Genomic DNA, 19,578 nt, shown 5'->3' with positions numbered 1-19,578 from the left:
CATTCTATCAGTGTATTAATGGATTTCTGAATACACACTTCTGAGCTATTTTATCCTGGAACTCCTTTGTTTACAGAGTGTAGTTAGTTTCTCTAGCAACTGTAGGCAATGTGTTTGACCTTAGTGTGTGAACACAGAACTTCCTTGGAAAGCAGTGCACCATGTCCTCTCCCCCTGCCTTTCATACTTGAGAATACATGGGAGGATGAAAACCCAACTGCTGCTGTTTTAAGACTTCAACATGGTGGGGAAGGAGGGTGGGCTGTGTAAATCCATGAAGCCATTCATGGTGATAATCCTGTTAGAACAGAAGGCTAGGAGTCCTCTTACCTGGATTCTATTCCAACTCTGCCTCTGGCCTGCTGTGATCTCAGACAAGTCACTTAGAGCCCGATTCTACCCCCTTTACAACAAGCATATCCTTTACTCCAGAAGTGATTTCACTGGGACTCCTTGAAAATTGACAAGGTACTACTCAGTGAGAGTTAGGGTGACAGGACCTGGGTTTCAAAGATTCTGAGTACACAGCTCACCCACTGAGTTCAAGTGGTGGTGTGGATGCTCAGCACTTCTGACCATCAAAACGTGTTTGTGTCAGTTTCCCCAGCGGTAAAATGGTGATACTCATCCACCTTTATGGAGTCCATTAAAATGTTGTGGGCTTTCAACTACTGAAATTCTTGGTTGAATATTTTAAAGTTTCTGTCTAGGAGCAATTGATTGATTTTACTAATCTCCTAACCACATTTCAAATTCTTCTGCTGGAGTCTCATCTCAATAGCACCAATTGTTGTGTTATGGCTAAAAACCCCCAAACTAAACATCCTTTCAGCAGGTGTGCTCGGCTCAATGCCAGGCCAAGCAAGAGCAAGAACATTAAAGTAGAATGCCTCTTTTGAAATTTTCTTTTCTCGTTTCAATAAGCTATTACTCTCTCTGTGTTCCAACCTTACCACAGAGAAAGTGAAAATCATGTTTTTTTGCATACGCCCCCATCCCAGTCTTTCCTTGGCTAAACATTTGCAATAGACCAATTCAGTGGGGATTGGGGTGGACAGGCAAACATGACTCCCCTGGTCTTAGGGAAAGGGCTGCTCCCCCCCAGTTTTTTGCTCCCGTTGTGGTAACCCCTCTGTTCCACCCCCCATCCTTAGAAGGCTACATGCTGCTCTGGGAGCAAGTAGGCATGATTACAGTGTGTATGGATGGTAAATCTAAAATCATGCAGTTTTTCCTATACCCACTGCTCTTCTCTGCCTCATGCCATTCCTAGCTCATGTGGTGTATCTCCAGCTTGAAAAATAGTGCTTTAAAAACTCCTTCCTGGTTTATTCCAATGTTTAAAGTCACCAACCCAGTTAAATTTTAAAAGTATATATATAATTTCAAGCTTAGGGGAAAATGAAACCATTAGGATAAGCAAAAGGATTTCAAGACTTAAAAAAAAAAAAAAAAAAAAAAAAGATTTTGGCTAACTAAAAGCTACAAAATTTTACATTATGTAAGAGAGAATAAAAAGCTGATCATTAGGGTATCTCACAGTCCCACCTATATCCTCGAGGCATCTGCATCAACAACTTGGTGTAGAATAATATACAAGAGATGGGATAAGACACGGGAATAGCTTATGTTCAAGATTGCTGGAAATACTTAAGAATAAGACAAGATTCTTATGCTATTATTATTTTGCTTATGATTATGCTATTTTCCATCAGAGCCAAATCCTGCAGTCCTCACCCAAGCAACCTCTCACTTGAAATCACTGGGACCATGTGCTGCGTAAAGATGGCATATTACAGTAACTCCACAAGCTCAGAATACTTTGAAAAATGTATCATTTTATTTGTACACTTAGAAAGTTGTACATAGAAACTTATAATACAGTCCTGCAAGTTACTTGTTGCTAGAAGAACTGCCAGGGGGAGGGGAGGGTATTATTTTATCAACTGATCATCAGGAAGTTAGAGGAATAAACAAAACACACAAAAAAAATTTAAAAAGTTAAGGAACTCTTATCCCCCCACGTACAAATTTTATAAATACAAAACAAATTCACAAATACTTTGAATGCTAAATAAATATCTACTTAATAAACTCAGACTGAATACCTCCAGCCAGCACTGGTACAGTACTTTAAAGGATATGCAATTGTACTCATTCATGTGTAGTGTTGAAAAGGTGTACTCAGAGTTTCAGACATTTACACAGTTTCTTCAACTGTGCTACAGTAGAAGATTTTGTCTGAGTTGATAAAGTCCTCATAATACCACAGCTCTTAGAAAATCTAGAGGATAAAAACAAGGTCATATGATGCAGAAAAAATATTTCTGGAAGATATTTGGACACATGAATGTTTTAAAAATGTACAAAACCTCTGTAAACCAGTACTGTATCCAATACATCTATCAAAGTTATTAGACACTGAATAAAACTGTAGCAAAGGTAATCTTTCCTACATTCTCCTGAGTGCTTAATATTAAATTGAGAATATAGTGCAGGCCACACTTCAAGGTGGTTAAACAGGTGTTATTGCTTTATACAGATATGATGACAGCATGATTTAATGTTTCATTTTCATGAATATAAAGGTTCCCTCAAAAAATCCTTTGGAAGGAAGAGGTTAAATTCGTGACTTCTTTGCAGCTGGAGCAGTGTGGTCCACATTACTGGAGGCAATAGGGAGTCCAAGCTTTTGAGCCTGAACATGGAAAAAAGCCTGAAGTCTAATTCCAGCTTTTGCTTCACTTGTATTACGAGGGTTGTACTCAAAGCAGTTCGAAAACATCAGTTCAATGTCTTCAATGAATTCCGCTAGTAAATAAAAATTAAAGAAATGAATTTAGTGCATTTGCCAGGTCACTGCAGATAACAATATGAGTAAAGCACATATGGCACTCTATAGTTCAATAGGATGATGCCCTTCGGAAAGACAGTTGCTAACAAAGGGATCTTCACCAATAAATGGGCTGAATTTAGTGCATATGTATAGTGTCAGATTAACAACCCGATAGTCAGAGTCCTCTGTCTTCAAGCTGTGAAAATGGAAGCTCTCTGATATATTCCATCAATATGCCACAACCCTGTTTAACAGGTACCATCTCTAAGGCTTGAGAAGGTAATTGAAACTCCATGACCATTCACTTTAATTACACTTCACCTGCATAGTAGTACAACCACTACACTGAAAAAAATATTCATACATTTCTAAGAATGCTTTTTGCAAAGAAATATCAATTTTAAAATCCTCACATCCCAGTTCTGTTTCTTTAAAGGGATAAGAGATCTCTAATTGTAAAGAACAGATCAAAGGATTAATTACTTCACTAAATTGTACTTACATGCTAACTTGTATTCACATTTATTCACTTTTTCACGGATTATATTTAAGGCAATAGGTTTTTTTATGATATCGTAGTAGTCTGGTACCTGCAAAAAAGGTATTCACTTTATTTTTTTATGTATAAATACACAGAAGCTTACATTCAATTAATAATAATTAGATATACACAGAAAGTCACAAACTTACTTGGACTTTCTACTGTTACAGAGGAAAGAAAGACTCTTAACAGGCCCTTTATTGACAACCAGAATGTACTGATTAGTTTCTTGACCTAATTTTAAAGTTGGTCAAACAAGAGATCACAAAATAAAAAACAAAATCAATAACACACTCAGAGACATTAAAGAAACTGGGCAAAGAACCCCAAGCATAACTATCTGATGGAGGAATCTATAAGGAAAAAGTGGTTTAATTTACAAGCTTTACACTTGTGTTAGAACTGTTCAAACTTGCTAAGATGCAAAAATAATTTATTGAACAATACATAATATTATGTATTATACAAGACTATATTGGAATAGGCTTCCAAGCGAGGCTGTAGAATCCCCATCATTGGAGACTTTTAAAAAACAGCTTCGACAAACACTGGTCAGGGATGGTCTACTTAATCCTGCCTCAGTGCAGGGGACTGGAGTAGATAGACCTCCTGAAGTCCCTTTCAGTCCTACATTTCTATGGTTCTAAGATATCCTCAAGCTCTTTTCATTTTGTTGTAGTACTTATTTTTATAACATTGCAAGCTCTTTGATGCTGAGGGATGGCTATTTTCACTCTATTACTCCTCAGTATTTGCACTCTGTTGTTCCTTGCAATGTCAGTTAGGTCTGTTTGAAGGGTAGGAGATACTGCAAAATTCTATGTGGCATATAAAATAGACTGTATGCAGATGCCAGACAATGAAAGAACAGCCACGCAGTCAGAGTTAGTCAAGATAAGAGATGCATTCATGATTAAAGTGAAGGGGGAGAGGATTACAGAACCCAGATACGGATAATTGGCTCATACATCTTAAACTCTGTGTAAGCACATTCCAAAGTCCCATCCTCCCCCCCCCCCTTGAAAACCAGACTAGAAGACATTTTTAAAAGGTATCTTGTTCATGGGACAATTTGGATCCCAAATTTGGTTGTCTGACAAGAAAAACCAAACAAATACATTTTAAGCCAGATATAATTTGGCTCTGGCTCTCTTCTCAACATACATCTTGGGGTGCAACTTGCTAGCGAATCCACACACACACACACACACAAACACCCTCCCCCCCCCCTCTCTCTCTCTCTCACATGGGGTCTAAATTAGCTGCTACCACTCAAGAAAGATCTTGGAGTTATGGGTGGATAGTTCTCTGAAAACATCCACTCAATGTGCAGCAGCAGTCAAAAAAGCTATCAGAATACTGGGAATCATTAGGAAAGGGATAGGCAATAAGACAGAAAATATCATATTGCCTTTTTATAAATCCCTGGTATGCCCACATCTTGAATGCACGTGCAGATCTGGCCACACACCTCAAATAAGATATATTGGAATTGAAAAAGTTACAGAAAAGGGCAACAAAAATGATTAGGGGTATGGAAAAGTTTCCATATGAGGAAAAAAGAATAAGACTGGGACTTTTCAACTTGGAAAAGAGACGACTAAGGGGGGAATATGATAGAGGTCTATAAAATCACAACTGGTGTGGATAAAGTAAATAAGGAAGTGTTATTTACTCCTTCTCATAAACACAAAAACTAGGGTTCATCAAATGAAATTAATAGGCAGCAGGTTTAAAATGAACAAGAAGTATTTCTTCACACAACACACAGTCAACCTGTGGAACTCCTTGCCAGAGGATGTTGTGAAGGCCAAGACTATAATGGGGTTCAAAAAAGTACTAGATACATTCATGAAGGATAGGTCCATCAATGACTATAACCCAAGATAGTAAGGATTGCTGTTTGCCAAAGACTGGGAATGTCCGACGGAATGGATCACTTGGTTACATGTTCTATTCATTCCCTCTGAAGCACCTGGCATTGACCATTGTCAGAAGACAGGATACTGGGCTAGATGTACCATTGATCTGACCCAGTATGGCCATTCTTATGTTCTTATGCAGTGAAGCAGTCCAGGTGGGCAAAATCATCCATTCCTCAGCATTTACAAAGAGTCTAAAAGTGGAACATGTGTGTCCATTTTCAGCCTCAGATCTAACACTGATCATTAAATGTAGCCAGGATTTGCAAATACAGGTCAGCACACTGTCTGACAGGCAGCAAGCAATTATATTCAGCTGTTCTGGCACTACATAGACAGAAAAATCCAAAGCTCATTACACTTAATTTTTCAGATCATAGGAGACACCATTTTCTAGTGCTTTGCTCAGCCTAGTTTGAATGTATCTGCAATGGAACGTCTATTACTTTATTTTGAAGGTCAAGATTATTAATTCATCTCCCCATTTGGAAGCTCTCTCAAATTCAGCCAGAGATTTTCCTTTCTTAATTTAATTCCATTACTCTGAGATACTATCCTCCCTGCTTGTTCCTGACCTAAATAACTCCTCTGCCTTTGACATTTATCCCTTCATTCATGTGTGCAGATGGTTATAACATCCACTCCAACCCCGGTCTCTATCAAGAGATATCTTTTCCCCCTTTAATCTTAAATCACTCCTTCCAGCTCCACAGTAATTCCTGCTCTTGTCAGTTTCAAGTCTCCAGTTTTTGGGTAAAAAAATTGCTCAGAAATGAACAGAATATTCCAGATCTGGTTATACCAGAGCAATCCCCATGCACAGGGAGCAGCTTCAATGCAACTGAGGAGAACAGGCATTCTGTGATGCTAGTATAGCCATACCATTCTTCTGTACCAGTCAATGGCACTTTCAGAGAAGAGCATGCTGTGTCCTTTCAAAAAGAGGTGAAGTAAAATTCATCCTTGGGCTCCTATTGCAATGCAACTCCCTACTGCAGGGCTTGCTTTAAAGGCACATAGTAAGTATTTCAGAAACTAATGGGAATGGAATACTGAGCTAATTGTCACTCAACTGCACAATCACTCAGCATGATTAACAGTAAGTTATTCCTATGACATGGTTCTGTTACAACGTCCCCTGCTTTGAAAATGTCTTAGTACTCATATTGCATCAGCAAAGCAACATCCAGTGACAATTTTAGTTCAACTAACTTTTTGAATAAGCTGTTTTATCTTTTGCAGTATAGTGCAGATTTTCAAAAACTTAACTAAATAAGAAAAGGTCCAGTGTAGCAATCTCAGGTCTTAAAACCCTCAGTGCCAGGTATATATTAGGACTTTCACAGTAACTTGTCAAACTGGGAAATCTCAGTTCCTGACATCAAAGACTCAAGTTACATAGCAAGAGTTCTCTGAATCACACTTTGGGGTGGATGCATATTATGGCAACATTTTTAGATTTTGTGTGCTGTCAGAAAGATTCTGATTCCCTGGATAGCTCTAGAAGGGGAATACCACAGTTACCTGGACTTTAGAAACCAGTTTCATGAAAGGCCAGCTGTCATCATGTCGTACTAGTTCCACAACAAGTTGTTCAAAAGCTGACAGTTCATGGACTCCACCCTGACGACCTGAACTCCTCCTGTTCAATGAGGTTTGAGGAGATGAATCTGAAAAATAGATCACAAAACTGCTGACTAAAAGTAAGAAAATGGCACACCAATATTAAGTATTTAATAAACCATGAAAACACTGGATGTGTAACATACCAACAAGAGCTAATGGGATGCAGGGGTCAGGAAGGTTCGAGATCAGGCAGGGCTATCTTGCAGTCTGGTCTATTCAGCAAAGGGGTGGGAAATTCCACACCCCTCCACCCATACTGTTTTAAAATGCAGTTGGACTTGTAGCGCTTCTGCTAAGTTTTATTTTGCCCACCTTACCCCACCTTGTGGATGTTATTCACAGCTAGTAAGGACAGATTTGAAAAGCTACGTTTGGCAAACAAGAAGGCAGGAACACAAGGATTTTACTGCTTAATTTCTCCTTCGAGTATGAAGAAAGCAGATGCTTTGCTTCTTTGGGTCTGTGGACCATCAGGACAGTAAGACTGAAGTATCTGGGTTTTCTCCCTCTCTCAGTAACTCACTCATTGTGGGAGTCAATTTGTGTGTCAAATTTACTGCTAAATATCAGATAGTTTGATACTGAAGGTTCTGTAAATAATGTCGAATCTTAGAAAAAGTAAGGCTGGAAGGGACTTTGAGAGGTTGTTTAGCCCACCCCAATGCTGAGGTAGGTCCAATTACAACTGCACCATCCTGAAAGGTGTTTGTCTCACCTATTCTTAAAAACCTCCAATGATGGGGAGTCTACAACCTCCCTGGGAATCCTATTCCAGTATTTAACTATCCTCACAGTTAGAAAGTATTTAATATCTAACCTAAATAGCCCTGGCTACACATTAATCCCATTACTTATCCTACCTTCAGTGGACATGGAGAACAACTTCACACCTCCTCTTTGTAACAGCCCTTAACATACTGAAAGACTTGTCAGGTTCCCCTTCAGTCTTTTATCAAGACTAAACATACCCAACTTTTTAAAATCTTTCTTCACAGGTCAGGTTTTCTAAACCTTTTAATCATTTTTGTTGCTCTCCTCTGAACTCCCCCAATTTGCCCAGTCTTTCCTAAAGTGTGGCACCAAACTTGTACACAGTACTGCAGCTGAGGCCTCACCAGTGCTGAGTAGAGTGGAACAATTACCTCCCATATCTTATGTATGACACTCCTGTTAATACACCCAAGAATGGTATTAGCCTTTTTTGTAACTGCATCACATAGTTGACTCATTCAATTTGTGATCCACGATTACCCCCCAGATCTCTTTCAGCAGTACTACTGCCTAGTCAGTTATTCCCCATTTTATAGTTATGCATTGATTTTTCCTTTCTAAGTGAAATACTTGTCTTTACTGAATTTCATCTTGTTGATTTCACCCCAGTTCTCCAATTTCAAGGTTGCTTTGAATTCTAATCCTGTCCTCCTAAACGCATGCAATCCCTCCTATCTTGGTGTCATTGGAAAATTTTATAAGCACACTCCCCATTTCATTATCCAAGTCATTAATGAAAATATTGACAAGTATTGAACCCAGAACTAACCCCTGTAGGACTCCACTACAGTCCCCTCCACTACACTTCCCACTTTGACAATGAACCATTGATAACTACTCTTTGGGTATGGTCTTTCAACCAGTTGTGCACTCACCTTATAGTAATATCATCTAGATCACATTTCCCTGGTTAGTTTATGAGAATGACATGTGGGACTGTGTCAAAATCTTTACTGATATCAAAATAAATCATGTCTACTCTTTCTCCCTTATCCACTAAGCCAGTAACTTTGTCAAAGAAGTAAATTACATTGGTTTGGCATAATTTCTTCTTCATAGATCCACGTTGGCTTTTATTTACCCTATTATTCTCTAGATGCTTGCAAATTGATTCTTTAATCATTTGTTCCAATATCTTTCCAGGTATCAAAGTTAGGTTGACTAATCTAGAATTCCCCTCTGTATTCCCCTTTTAAAATGATAAATACTATATTTGCCCCTTTTCCAGTCCTCTGGGCCCTCATCTCTCTTCCACGAGTTCTCAAAAGATAACTGCAAATGGTTCCAAGAATTGCTTCAGCTAGTTCATTAAGTAACCTAGGGTGAATTTCGTTAGGCCCTGCTGACTTGAATACATCTAAATATTATTTAGCCTGCTCTTTCCCTGTTCTGGTTTGTGTTCCCCTTCCCCCTGGTTGTTAATATTAATTGTGTTAAGCATCAGGTCACAACTAACTTAAAAAAAAAAAAAAAAAAAAAAAAAAAAAAAAAGACAGGTGCAAAATAGCCATTTAACACCTCGGCATTCTTGGTGTTGTCCATTATTAGCTTTGTTTGGCCATTATGTAGTGGATCTACGCTCTCTCATCTTTCTCTTGCTTATAATCTATTTATAGAACTTCTTCCTATTGCATTTTATGTTCCTTGCTAGGTGTAACTCATTTTCTGTGTTAGCTGTTCTGATTTTGTCCCTACATGCTTGTGCTATTTTGTAGTCCTTAGCAATTTGTCCACATTTCAACCTTTTGGAGGATTCACTTTTGATTTTCAGGTCATTGAAGAGCTCTTGATGGAGCCAAATTGGCCTCTTAGTAGTCTTCTTATCTTTCCTTTGCACTGGGATAGTTTGCTGTTGTGCCTATAATATTTTGAGAAACTGCCAGCTCTCGTTAACTCCTTTTTCTCCTTAGATTTTCTTCCTATGGGACCTTACCTACCAGTTCTTTGAGTTTGTTAAATTCTGCTTTTCTGAAGTCCATTGACCTTATTCTGCTGCTTTCAGTTCAAAGTGGAATATACATAGGGACCAGGATCTCAAAGGAGAAAAGGTTACTTATCTTATAGTAATGGGGAAGAAGGAGGTGTCCTTTGAGACACGTGGTCTCTGTCTGTATTTCACTATGTGCCCTCCTTCCCCTCTGCTGCACCTGGAGTGCGAGAATTCTTGCATTCTGCATCTGTTGGGCTGCACCTGCACCCTTGCCTTCCTTGTGCTTCCAACTGAAGGCATGAACGGCAGAGTGGACTGATCGCCTCCACAGTTCTTTCTGTATCACAAATCCAGTAGAGATCAAAGAAGAGGGGAAGAAGGAAGGGTAGCTGAATATGGATAGGGACCACACATCTGGAAGAACCTCCAGTTATTATAAAGTAAGTAACCATCTCTTCTTTGAGACCCGGTCCTTATGTGTATTCCACGGCGGGTGACAGAGTAGGAGGAAGGTGTAAGGAGACAAATGGCTGATCTGTTTGGAGAACCAACCCAAAGGATCCATCAGCAGAGGAGTTCTGCACTAGAACATAATGATGTACAAACGTATGGATGGAACTCCACATAGTTGTTTTGCAAATGTCAAATCAGTGGCATCACTTCAGGAAGCACCCTTAATTTGCTTGTGCTCTGGTAGAATAAGCCCTCACCCCATGAGGAGGAGGAATATGCAACAACCGGTAACAAAGCAGGATTCAACTCAAAATCCACTCAGAGATCCTCTTGGAGGATATAGCTTGACCTCAGACTCATTCTGCCATAGAAAATCACCTAGATTGTTTCTTGCTAAATGGTTTGGTACTTTGCAGATAGAAGGTAAGAGTATGTCTCATGTCAAAGGAGAAAAGTCTCTTCCCCAGATGCATGCGGTTTCAGGAGGTGGAGGGGAGGGAAACACCAGTAAGTGTATTGATTGGTTCACGTGAAATGTCAAAACTACTTTGGGGGTGAATTTCAGATATAGTCATAAAGAGACTTTGTCTTTATGGAATAGTGTATGGCAGATCTGCCATTAGAGCTCCTAGCTCATCCATCCTTCTGTGCTGAGGTGATGGCCATAAAGAATCAACTTCCATTGATAAGTGAGACATGGAACACATAGCTAATGGTTCTAAGGGAGGCTTAGGCCTTGTCTACATTAGCATTTATTCTGGCAAAACTTTTGTCGCGAAGGATGGCCCTAGAGTCCTTTATGGTATGTATCTGTCTTTTCATTGGGGGAAAAAAAAGGGCTTCATCAAAAAGATAAGTCCTCCAACAGTGTTTGGGACCTCCCTGAGAAACCCCAAAGCATGCTATCATGACTCATGGTTAAGATTTTGTCACAATTATTTTTAGTAAGAGTCACAGACCAGTTGGTCAATAAACAATAATTCACAGAAGCCCGAACCCTGCTGCCCAGAGCTCACCCTGCCACCTGGGGCGGAAAGCACAGAGGTCACCAAAAAAATCACAGAATCCATGACAGACTCGTATCCTTACTCATGGTGCATCACAATGGCCTATCTGCTGTATCAACTGCTGATGCAGAAGTGCAATTGGCCACCAACTTACCCTCTTCAATCAGAGCCTGGAAATGAGCTCCGTCCTACTGTAAGTCTGTGAATTCAGAATAGTTGAGATAGTCATACTTAGCCAACAGTGCTTGATAGTTTGCTATTCTGAACTGAAGGCTAATAGGTGTTGGGAAGAAAGATTTCCACAAGTCAGACATTTAGGCTTCTTGTCAGGAGTGGATTTAAGATGATGTTGTCTAGGTCACTGGTTCTCAAACTTATTTGATTGCACCCCCCCTTCTTTGGGTCTGTAGCAGTTTACACCCACCACCACCTGCCACACAAGTACATATACTATTTAAAAAAAACCAACATGCAACTCTCACTAAATATTAAAAAACAGCAAGGCATTGATTCAAACGGAGCCAACAATGCACTGTAATAAGAGAAAAAGCAAAACTGTGATTGTGGTTGATGCTTACAATTAAATGTGGACACCACGTTGTATGGATTTGCGTACAGATGGCAACAACTTTTTAAAAGAAATCCATCAAAATTCACAGTGCCCTCTAGAATCAAATGCACAGTGCCACTGGAGGACCTGATATGTCTGGAGCTTTGCTAGTTATTCATTGCTGTGGGTAAAATGTGTGCAGTAATTTCTTTTTTCCCCTAAAGCTTCTCACACACACAAAATATATTCCACTCCCCCTAGTTTGAGAACCTCTGCTCTATACCAATGTTCCATTCATGAGATTTATCCCACCGAGTCTCTGATGATTTTGCTTATGTACTAAAACTTCCAGTTCTTCCTGTTTATTCCCCTTACTCCTTGCATCTGTATACTTACATATAAGATGTTGAGATCCCCCCATTGTTTTCCATCTTGTTGATCCTATGTACCTATTGTAATTTTCCATTCTGCTCCACCCCTCAACTTTCATTCTTCTGTCAAGGTCACCTTTTATATTTACCTATGGGCTTTTGTCACCTGCATCCTTTGGACCTAGTTTAAAGCCCCCCATACTACATTAGTAAATAAGCATTTCAAGGTGCTCTTCCCTTCTTCTTCAGGAAAGAGACTGAGGAAGGAGGACTGCTGTGGACCCTAACAGCCTTCCACGGTGGTCAAGGAAGCTAAAGCCCTCCTGTCAACATCTGCGCAGACAGACACTCCTCTCCAGGATGCATCTATCCCTGCCCAAGCCCCTATCCTCAGCTAGCAGGATGGATGGGAATACCACCTTCACCCTCATTCCCAGAGCCCTGTTGTAATCACTGCTGATCTGCTCAAGGTCATGCCCGGGAGTATGAGCGGAAGCTTTCATTTTGGGAGACCCAGTTTTAATACAGTAGCACCCAAACACAATTCACACAGTTTGGTACAGTTCCATCTGTATATCAAGACCACATTTCTGAACTGTGCTACAGCCTTGCTGAAGTACAGTACAAAGTCAGCACAGCGACCTAGTAAAGATCACTTCCAGGCACAACAGATAAAAGAGGAGGAATCTACCAGGTGTGTACATAAACACAAAAAACAAAAACAGTAGCTTACACTTAGATGCTCTATATAAGCATTTTTATCTACTACAGGGTTATAGCAGAGTCCTCTCCCACTATCTGAGCTACCACTTTTCCATCCTACAAATAAAACTAATTCAGAGAACAGTTGCTCTGCTTTCTGATCAGGAAGGACTAACAGAGTATTGGCAATTCCTAGCTTCAGCATAAGCAGAGTCTAATGATGAGGGTTTGAAATGGTACAAAATGCAACACAAGTCATTAGCATTTTTTTTTTTTTTTTTTTTTTTTTTTTTTAAAAACAGCCATACTGCAGTGCAAACTCTTTTGCTAATTTGCAGCTTCTGTCACAGACTAGGTTTTTCGTGGCATTGTGGCTTTCCAAATATTTCAGTCTCATTGAATGTATTGGATTATGTTTCCAAAATTATCAGCTTACATTTTTCTAGGCTGAATCTCTTATTGGTTATCCATATTCTTAACTTCATTGTCCCACTCTTTCTGTGTCCTTCATGGTTTGATAGTTGTTATTATTAGGATTTGCTTTATTAAAGATTTAACACTTGCCTTTTTGATGTTACACATGGAGTATGCTCATGGTCAGTCTATCATCACTTCCTGATTTACTGTTCACTAAGTAGAAAGCCTCCACACATTAAATGAAAACACTAAATTAACATTTGTAAGATGGATCTGATCACTTAGCTTGACAGGTTAATTCAAAGTACTTAAGGATTAGTGACAGGAACTTGCAAGGGCAACAGGCTAATTTTCAATGGAACAGTTTTGTTGTAGATAGTAAGAATTTTGCCACATAATCACTTGTCAGTAAGTACCTCAAAACCCCCTTTCCACCATCCAAACATCTTAGCAAGAAAACAGTTTTAAGTTTTTCCTAGCAAAGCTTTTCTAACCTGTGGATTGTCGTTTCCTGCCTCTTCTCTTAGGTTCACTATCCTGAAGAGAAAACTTCTGTGTAGAAACTGGAGGAGATCTTCTAACCCGTTCACGTGAGTCTGTGGTGGCAACAATTCTGAAGCCAAGAGAAGGACTGTTGTCTAGTGTACTATCAGCAGTCTTCTTTCCTCTACGTCGTCTTCGAGGACTGAGTAATTCCACAAATACATCTGCTTGTAATGAGCCTTGACTCTGACGAGTAGTACGGCTGTTCAGTCTTAAAGAAGGCTTTGTTACTGATGGAGGGGCTGACTTTATCTTTCTTATCCCCCTTCCAGTAACTTTGGATGAAGATTCAGTTTGCTTAGGTGTATTCTGCTGACTCCGAGAAGCATATCTTCCACTGGCCTGACGCTGGCTGCTCCGATTTGCAAAGGGGTTGTTGAGTTTGGCTGCTCTCATTTTTAATGGAAGTTTGACTTGTGGTCTTCCTTGTTTTGACGGGCTGTAAAAATGTAAGTACATAGCAGTATTGTACAAATCACTACGTCTAACTATCCAAACTTCTACTCCCCACTTCTCCTCAAGGCTTGTAATTCAGTAATTAATTTCTGTTTAAAAAGACAGAAAATTGGCTTCCACTGAAGCTGATGTCCAATTAGCACTCTTAAATATTGCTCTATTATAGAATCATAGAATCATAGAATATTAGAGTTGGAAGGGACCTCAGGAGGTCATCTAGTCCAACCCCCTGCTCAAAGCAGGACTAACCTCAGCTATATCATCCCAACCAGGGCTTTGTCAAGCCTCAGCTTAAAAACCTCTAAGGATGGAGATTCCATTACCTCCCTAGGTAACCTATTCCAGTGCTTCACCACACTCCTAGTAAAAAACTTTTTCCTAATGTCCAACCTAGACCTCCCGCCCTGCAACTTGAGACCGTTGCTCCTTGTTCTGTCATCTGCCACCACCGAGAACAGCCTAGCCCCATCCTCCCTGGAACCTCCTTTCAGGTAGTTAAAGGCCGCTATCAAAAGTTAAAGGCCGCTATTTTGCTCTCTAAAATCAGATGCTCTGTGCAGCATGTAGTAAAAAGAAATTCTGAAGCCTGGTCAGCTAAAAGCTATTAAAAATGTGTTGCCTGGAGGGACTCGTGGGTTCTATTTTTTAAACGGCTACTTGTTTCTTGAGGAAACAGTTGTTGCTAGTAATACACAGGAATCCCACCTCCAACAGAAATAAACTGCAGACACAACAGGCTCTAAAATAAAGTCCTGTCCAGTCCTTGGGGTTGCAACAAAAAGCCGTAATGCCCTCATAAGGCAAGATCAAGGTTAGAGAAGGGAAGATCCAAGGGACACCATTTGTCAATGGCAGTTGATAGTCCCATGGAAATGTATGTTCTCTGAAACAACTAAACCCCAACTTTGGGGGATAAGATGGAACTCTTCTAATTCATACTCAAATACACATGACTATGGAGAAAGAGCGTTCCAGGTCACAAGAGCCAGTTAAGCTGCATTCTTGATTTATGACACAAATCAATCAATTTACTGGATTTTTCAAACTGCATGATTATTTGACTCTGTTACACACCCCTAGAATTCTGCCAGTGTGGCTTAGCCTTCGGGAGAGAAACTTTTGGTTTCTTTACTATCCAGTCCTCATCATGTCCATCTATTCCCTTGAAACTCTCAGTATTTTGAGATTTGTCAATTTATTTTCTGAACAGCATCTCTCCACAATACCAATATATCTTTATGGCTTGAGAATGAGCAGACACCCCATAGTCAGTGACCTCAGACAGTGTTCTAGCACATACATACTAGTAAGATACGGTCTCTCACGGTATTCTTATCGGCAAGTTAAAGAAGTATAGGTTGGATGAATGGACTATAAAATGGATAGAGAACTGGCTAGGGCATAGGGCTCAACGAGTAGTGATCAATGGCTCCATGTCTAGCTGGCAACCAGTCACAAGCGGAGTTCCCCAGGGGTCGGTCCTGGGGCCGGTTTTGTTCAACATCTTTATTAATGATCTGGAGGATGGGGTAGATTGCACCCTCAGCAAGTTTGCGGACGACACTAAGCTGGGGGGAGTGGTAGATACCCTGCAAGGTAGGGATAGGATACAGAGTGACCTAAACAAACTGGAGGATTGGGCCAAAAGAAATCTAATGAGTTTCAACAAAGATAAGTGCAGAGTCCTCCACTTAGGAAGGAAGAATCCCATGCACAGCTATAGACTGGGGACCGACGAACTGGGCAGCAGCTCTGCAGAAAGGGACCTGGGGGTAATGGTGGATAAAAAGCTGAATATGAGTCAGCAGTGTGCCCTGGTTGTCAAGAAGGCTAATGGCATATTGGGCTGCATTAGGAGGGGCATTGCCAGCAGGTCACGGGAAGTGATTATTCCCCTCTATTCGGCATTGGTGAGGCCGCATTTAGAATATTGTGTCCAGTTTTGGGCCTCCCACTACAAAAAGGATGTGGACAAGTTGGAGAGAGTGCAGCGGAGGGCAACAAAAATGATTAGGGGGCTGGAGCACAGGACTTATGAGGAGAGGCTGAGGGAACTGGGCTTGTTTAGTCTGCAAAAGAGAAGAGTGAGGGGGGATTTGATAGCGGCCTTTAACTACCTGAAAGGGGGTTCCAGGGAGGATGGGGCTAGGCTGTTCTCGGTGGTGGCAGATGACAGAACAAGGAGCAACGGTCTCAAGTTGCAGGGCGAGAGGTCTAGGTTGGACATTAGGAAGAAGTTTTTTACTAGGAGGGTGGTGAAGCACTGGAATAGGCTACCTAGGGAGGTGGTGGAATCTCCATCCTTAGAGGTTTTTAAGCTGAGGCTTGACAAAGCCCTGGTTGGGATGATATAGCTGAGGTTAGTCCTGCTTTGAGCAGGGGGTTGGACTAGATGACCTCCTGAGTTCCCTTCCAACTCTAATATTCTATGATTCTATGATTCTAAGAGTGTATGTTCATCCCTAAGACTGGATATTTATGTATGCAACTCCAATAAACCAAACGCTGAGGGCCAAATTCATCACTGATTTAAGTGGCTGCAACTCTGTTGGTGAGCTCTTTGAGATACAGACAATGTACTTCTGTATTGTAGAGTACTAAGCACATTTAAAAATCATTTAGAATAATAATGTTAAAAGATAACAGTTCTTATGATTTACCTCATTTCTTCCTCCTCTTGTGATTCATCATCTTCTTCTTGTTCCTCCTCATAATCCTCTTCCTCACTTTGTCCCACTTCCTCATAATCAGGCTCATCGTCCTCTTCTTCAAACTGTTCTGCAGCCTCTTCATCACTTTCCATAGAAGGTCTTTGTCTGGAGGAGAGGCGTCTAGAACGTTGTTTTGGTCGGCACTCTGGACAAAACCAGTCTCCTTCAGGAATAGCCTGGTAATATACAAATATGCATTAGTGAGGCACCGTCAGTCTTAAGCCTTACCTGAATTCTGGATTTTCAAAAGCTTTTTCTTCAGACACCTTGAGCTTCGGCCTGATACAGTAGATATGATAGCCTCGATCACAGCCATCACACAGCACCATGCTTTCCGCATCACCCTTCTTTCGGCACATTTTACAGCGAGCATTTAGGATGGACTTAGACCAGACAACACTTCGATCCAATGTGGAAAGATGTAGGAAGACTTGGGACAGGCTGCCAGAAGACAGAAGAGATTCTCTCCAGCGGTCCAAGACTGTTTTATAAGAGCGTCCACCATCACTGGCATCTTGTGTTATAGGGAGGAAAAAGCAGAAATTACATTACTTATACAAACATCCAGGTTTATACTTGACCGAAGATTCTATGTATCTGAAATGATACACATGGTAGTTATTTTTCTTGTGATAAAACAGGAACACGCGCTCAGAGCATTCTCACTCATTTCTTAACTCTTCAGTGCCAGGGGTTTCCTGGCTTACATCCTGGCACAAGAATTTAGTGCAAACCTGTGAACAATGAAGTTTCATATTTGGATTTCACCCTTTAACACCAAGTTGATGTCCATACATGATACGAATATTCATATCAAGTGTCTTGCTTTGGTGTCAATTTTGAAACCAAAGAGATATTCTTAAACAAAAAGAAAATTCTCTAACACATAGGCACTAAATAAATGAAAAGTAACTGGAAACACTTTTTTTTTTTTAAAAGCCCATACATTTATAGGTCAAAGAGGAAGCAAACAGTTGTAGCAATTGCTCAGCACTGATGTTTACACAGTAAAATCATTTTCTCAGTTAAAAAAAAAATCTCAATTATGTACTCCAAATTTGAAAAAATAAAATAAGTAAATATAAAAGTTGCATGGTCCTCTACTGCAGGAACAAAACAGAATCAGCCAGATAGACAGCACTCATATTAAAAGAAACCCACTCAGATATACCACTGATCTGAAGCCCCTCCATGTTTCCCTTTGCAAATTTTTCTATGCAAGACCTGTAGACGATGTAGCTTTTGAAAGAGTCCAGAGTAGATCAGAAACTGATCTACTGCTACTTTCCTACAGATGCAGCAGAGGTGAGGTCTGAATCTGGCCCTGTGATTTTAAAATGACCAACAAGCTATCTGGAAATGTATGTAAACTACATTGTCAGAAGATTGCCCCGCTATTGTTACAAAATGTTATATGTCAACACTAGTGCCTTAGTGGAAGAATCAGGTTAGGCAATAATCTAAAACAGGAGGGAAGGCAGTGAGTGTGGCTATCCAGGATTATGTCTGTTAGTTGGTGGTCCACTATCTACAATAGCTTCCTGTTAGTGAAAACTAACACTGCTCTCCTAAAAAAGAGGCACACTCCTTCTGAGTGTTCAAAAAAGCATACTGGAAGACTGTGTAAGTAGAGGAAAGCCAGTATTATCAGTACTAAAGTGCTTGATCGTGCCTCCTTCATTGCCAGTCACAGAATGGGTACAGGAATGGTTTGCAATTCAGCTGCCAGCAAAGCAATTTCTTCCCAGGGAGAGAAGTCCCAGCCCCACTATCACATTTAATAAACCATGTTGAAGTTAACTGCTCTTCATCCAAGGCCCTCTCTTACTTCCCACCCAGTATCTGGTACTCAAGTGTGGCTCCTTCTAGCACTGCATATATTTATGTTAAAGTGTCAGGCGGCTCCAGTTTAGACAGTGCTGGTGGGAAAAGGCAGAGACTGGAGCCTTCAGTGACTATACAAATGTAGAAAGTCTCTGACCATCCAGCAAGGAGACAGAAAGAGTTTACGAGAAGGAAACTGGGCAAAAGACCAGGTTTTGGCAAATCTGAATTCACCTCTATTTATTATTTAAAATTCAACAGAGAGGAAGGTTAGTTTGTGGTTAAAGCACTGGTTAAAGGGACCCAAGAAATCTGGGTTCAATTCCCAGCTCTGCCATAGATTACTTGTGTGACCTTAGCCACGTCATTTTTATCGTAGAGTCCCAATTCCCTTTATGTAGGAATATAATACTTTTTCCTCCTGCCCTTTGTCTCTCTTGTCTATTCAGATTGTCAACTTTTGGGGGGAAAAGGATAGTCTTTTCCTATGCCTCTACACAGTGACTGTGGGACCTCCCAATCTCAGTTTGGGGTATTAGGTCCTACTGCAATAGATAATTTGTTTGAATAATCCATGTTGTCACATGTCAGTAACAATGTGTTCAGGGAACAGTTTTCTATTTCAAAGTTTCAAGGAAGGGTTCCTATATAATCATATTTTGTTGTAGATAAGAATACACTAACAGGTTTTGCTTCTGTGAACTTGTGCAGATTTCTTCCTCAAAACCAAGTGCAGTTCCTTCTGAGTTGGCCAAAAAAGTAAAACATTTTACACTTCAATTATTTTTGTTTTTACCTCAAACACTATTTAAATATGGAGGAAGAAACAGTCTTATGATTTCAGAGCTCTGCTCCATCATTCTACACAAGTAACTACAGAATTATCAACAACTCTTAAAAATACAGAAGAACATTTTT

General features: G+C 40.2%; 1 protein-coding gene across 6 annotated transcripts in view; it reads right to left on the bottom strand.

Moving 5' to 3' along the window:
* Positions 1-1,818: 1,818 nt before the first annotated feature.
* Positions 1,819-19,578, bottom strand: part of BAZ1A (bromodomain adjacent to zinc finger domain 1A) — a 127,597-nt gene continuing 109,837 nt past the window's right edge. For all 6 annotated transcript variants that reach the window (XM_067534127.1, XM_067534136.1, XM_067534145.1 and 3 more), the window contains 6 exons: positions 17,103-17,350; positions 16,786-17,012; positions 13,621-14,108; positions 6,824-6,969; positions 3,339-3,426; positions 1,819-2,811 (listed from right to left, as the gene is read on the bottom strand). In XM_067534127.1, coding sequence (XP_067390228.1) covers positions 2,621-2,811; positions 3,339-3,426; positions 6,824-6,969; positions 13,621-14,108; positions 16,786-17,012; positions 17,103-17,350 — 1,388 coding nt within the window. In that variant the 3' untranslated portion in view covers positions 1,819-2,620. The remainder of the gene's footprint in view (positions 2,812-3,338; positions 3,427-6,823; positions 6,970-13,620; positions 14,109-16,785; positions 17,013-17,102; positions 17,351-19,578) is intronic.

Source organism: Emydura macquarii, unplaced genomic scaffold (genome assembly GCF_026122565.2).
Source record: "Emydura macquarii macquarii isolate MOO-44397 ecotype Brisbane River unplaced genomic scaffold, CSIRO-AGI_Emac_v2 contig_374, whole genome shotgun sequence".
NCBI classification, from domain to species: Eukaryota; Metazoa; Chordata; order Testudines; family Chelidae; genus Emydura; species Emydura macquarii.
The sequence above is the reverse complement of the archived record's forward strand: the minus strand, read 5'-3'. Positions and strand labels throughout refer to the sequence as shown.